General features: G+C 43.8%; 1 protein-coding gene across 1 annotated transcript; it reads left to right on the top strand.

The window, feature by feature from the left end:
• The first annotated feature begins 918 nt into the window (after positions 1–918).
• On the top strand, positions 919–2,563 carry LOC131886092 (dnaJ homolog subfamily C member 25 homolog). Its single transcript, XM_059234328.1, has 4 exons — positions 919–1,337; positions 1,403–1,544; positions 1,615–2,185; positions 2,257–2,563. Exons 1-4 carry the CDS (start codon positions 1,244–1,246, stop codon positions 2,443–2,445), a joined length of 996 nt encoding a protein of 331 aa, XP_059090311.1. The 5' UTR covers positions 919–1,243; the 3' UTR covers positions 2,446–2,563.
• Positions 2,564–3,903: the final 1,340 nt, after the last annotated feature.

Below are 3,903 nucleotides of genomic sequence, written 5' to 3'. Positions count from 1 at the left end.
TAAACGCATAAAAGAGCCAGCAAACCACACGGCTCGTTGGTCTCTTGACTGCCATTGATGGCGTGGGTGAGCATCTATTTATATGGGAAGGCAACTTTTAAGATACGGAATTACTCATTAATAAGTAAAGTCGAATCCCTTTGAAATAGGGAACTCTGTTCATATATTTTGCCAGGATAGCTTAGACAGAACACGTTGACATTTTACCTCTGATGGAATCTGATTGAAGAGTCCACACTCACACATTCCATGAATATGGAAACTCTTTCAGTTTTGCAATCGTGTAAATATTATGCCAAATTTTCAAACGTGAGAGCGAATATAATAAATACATTTTCTAACTCAGTGAAGGGCCCTTTGATTTAAATCACATTGTCAAAGTAATAGCTTTTTGATTTTTGACATGCACGCCGTCCTGACGGACTCCATGTCTTTGTACACATGAATATGGGTGTATACTATGGTCTGCAATCAAATATCGGACGAAAAAAAATAATATGACCGACAATGAATACGGTATAACATTGAACGCAATTTATAAATTCTGAGTATTTGTTTTTTAGGGCACAGAATGGAACTTAATCAAAAACTCAAGCGCAATTTAGTATCGCTAAATCACTCAACCTTTGAATCTATTTTCCTTACCCCACTGAGAATATTTCTCAACGAAATGAGGTTTCCCCAACATACTTTTCACAGCCATCCCTTGCCGCCTCGCAATCTTTTTCATCCCTACAACAAAAGGGTCATGATCTAATTTACCTTCAAACGTGCATGTCAATCCCATAAAATCTACAAATCATCCAGGCCGGGCAACTCCATTCCAAGATGTGCGTGCCGTGTGCCGCCGCCGTCATTCAGTCGTTTTTTTTCAGCTGTGCCTCCTCAAAGCATGCTAGGTGATTCTTCAGCATCTGTGCAATGCTGCATGCAGCCAGCAGAAGGGTCCAAACAAGGACCACTGCAAGAGATTGAGAGGAAGAACAGGAGGGAGAAGAAGGAGGCCAAAAGGAAGAAGATCCCTCTCCAACCACCCAACCAACATCCAACCATCCACGTCTGCCCCTAGCACAGTATCGCACAAGAAGAAGAACAAGAGGGTTTCGACACTCATTGAATCCTTGAACACCGTTTTTCGATCTCGCACCAGCTCTTCTTTTGGTGGTTGATGAGCTGAGGCGCAGGAGGTCGGGAAGATAATGAATATCCTCGTTTATCTGGCTTAAGGATCCATTGGAACAACATGGGATTGTACTGGCATTGGGGGCTGGTTCTACTCTTCAGTGCGTCAATCCAGGCCCAGGATCTTTACTGTGGAGACCAGAACTGTTATGAAGGTAAGAGTTGGAGGTATGAAAGTGAACAAGCGGACTTAAACTCATTTTTGTGCATTTGGTTTTAGTCTTGGGGGTCACCCGAGACTCTCCCAAATCCGAGTTTGGCAAGAGCTACCGGAAGTTGGCCGGAAAATGGCATCCGGATCGGTTCAAGACACCCGAGGAAAAGGAGACGGGCGAGAAGAAGTTCATGCAAATTGCCACAGCGTAAGGAGAATGAGATGATGGATTTATGAGTGATTGAATCCTTGTTTGAGATGACATTGATGGCTTGCAGATATGAGGTGTTGAAGGATGATGAGTCCCGAGAAGAGTACAACTACATGCTGGAACATCCGGAGGAGATGTGGCAGAATTACTATCGTTACTATCGACGCCGCATGTCGCCCAAAGTGGATGTCCGGATTGTGATTGCCGTGACCATATCCGTGATCTCCTTGATCCAGTACTACTCGTCCTGGACGAATTATGAAGATGCCATGAAGTATTTAGTGGCCATGCCCAAATATCGCATCAAGGCCATGGAAATTGCCAAAGAAGATGGCCTGCTCAAACGGGACAAGAAATTAGACCGGGGCAAATCGAAAGAGCAAATCAAGGAGGAGGATGACCGTGTCATTCGCCAGGTCATCGAGGATAAAATGGATATCCAGGGTGGGTATGCCAAGCCCAAGGTCACGGATGTTCTCTGGGTCCAGATGATCTTCCTGCCTTGGACGATATGCTCTTGGACGCACTTTTATGGGCGCTGGTTTTGGAAGTACGGCATCAAATGCGAGGACTACGAGGACCAAGATAAACTTTATGTGATACGCAAGAACATGGGCTTGAGTCAAGGCCAGTTCAACGTAAGGCCATCAAACTATACATTTTGAGAGGTTGTCTTCATTTAAGCCAACATGTTTGATTCTTATTTTAGTCCATGTCAGAGGAGGAAAAGAACGAGTTCTTGGACTTGGAGTTGTGGAAGAAAGATAGTTTCCAACAATGGAAACAGGTCACAGAGGATGAAATGAGGGCCAAACTCGCTCAAAGTGGGCGATACAAACAATATCGTCGCTACATGCGCAATCATGGGCCTGATCGAATGACTTTTGATGATAGTTGATACATATGTTGTTCTCGTTGTGCTTTTATATATATTATTAATTGAACATAATACAATAGAGCCTCCAGTCGAAGACGGAAACGCTCTGGTAGTGTTAATACATTTTGCATTTATGTCAGCTCCTCTTATTGAAAAGACTAATCACACCACAATGGACGTTTAGCAATAGGGTGGGTCAAAATGTAGTTTCTCCATTCGAGGCTGAAATAGCGAGGGAACGCCTGGCATTTTCCTTCAATTGCGCCTAGTCTCGGGTCATTGCAATTACGTGCATGATCCAAATTTCGGCTCAATCGAACGAATGGGCCAAAAGTTATGACCTCTCATGGCATGGTATATAAAAGGCCACAGATTGAATGATTTAGCCCTCTTTTGGTAACCAATGCCCATAAGAAGACCATCTCATTCAATCTGTGAAGATTATATTGTGAGCTTTGAGAGGGCATAGCTTTTGATCCACTTTGTCAATTGAGGTGAAAATTGAAAACCTTCAATCGGTCTCAAATGAAGATGAACGCGATGCGTTCAATCGATTCTGTAATGCCAATTCTAGACTCTTCACATTCCAGTGGTTCATGTTTATGGAATATGAATTGGTCATACAAAAGGTGGCAAAACAAAGTTGTCAAGTCATTTCTCATTGGCATTCGCTTGGAACAATATTTAAACTTCTGAGGTTCTCAGAAGACTGTCCCACCTTGATCGTATTCATGTGATGGCATCAGTTGCCGAGGGATTATGTGGAGTCATCGAGGGGAAGGAATAATTTTGCCCGCTGCTGATTTCATGTAACTAGAGATAGGGGCTACTGATGTGAAGCAAGCACCGACAGGGCAAGTAGTCCGGTGCTTAACTTGCCCAAGTAGGAACTTGCTCCAACTTGGGTTTGTACAAAGACACTTGAGGGGAAAATGGTGTGGCCAAACTTATGCAAGAAATTTTATACCAGGGCAAATTAAATCAACTTATACAGGAATAGCTATTTCTTTTACGAGGGTTTCCTACTCCCTGGGGGTGGAAAACTAGAGAGGAGGAGAGTAAGTGGATTGAGGGCAAATCTGAACCATGCAATCGACCAGTTTCATGTCCGAGTGCATTGTGTCGACTTTGGGAGGTAAGAGTAAGAAGTGCCAGAGGTGGAGGAGTAGGAGCCGCACGCTCCTTCCGTCCTTGCAGTGTTGCCAGGTTCAAGAGAACTAAAATAGCCAAACTGAGATTTCAATTTAGCCCAATGTAGCCATTCCAATACACCAAAAATGTCTAGACTGCCATAGATGACCAATGGAAGATTGATGATATTGGTCTGGAAAAATCCCCCTTCCGAAATAAGGAATACAACCACCGTAAGCACGCCTGGCACACTGATCGTGGAAGTCTCGGGTCATCATCCATCGAGTAGTTCTCCATGTAGATATCACGGACGGTATCCAACAACCCAACCGGGATCAGTGATACATG

The sequence above is a fragment of the Tigriopus californicus genome, chromosome 9 (genome assembly GCF_007210705.1).
Source record: "Tigriopus californicus strain San Diego chromosome 9, Tcal_SD_v2.1, whole genome shotgun sequence".
In the NCBI taxonomy this organism is placed as follows: domain Eukaryota; kingdom Metazoa; phylum Arthropoda; class Copepoda; order Harpacticoida; family Harpacticidae; genus Tigriopus; species Tigriopus californicus.
The sequence above is the reverse complement of the archived record's forward strand: the minus strand, read 5'-3'. Positions and strand labels throughout refer to the sequence as shown.

Coding starts and splice junctions, on each gene's coding strand:
- LOC131886092 (XM_059234328.1), top strand. CDS start 1,244: ATGGGATTGTACTGGCATTGGGGGCTGGTTCTACTCTTCAGTGCGTCA. Junction 1,338..1,402: donor AGACCAGAACTGTTATGAAG/GTAAGAGTTGGA, acceptor ATTTGGTTTTAG/TCTTGGGGGTCACCCGAGAC. Junction 2,186..2,256: donor TGAGTCAAGGCCAGTTCAAC/GTAAGGCCATCA, acceptor TTCTTATTTTAG/TCCATGTCAGAGGAGGAAAA.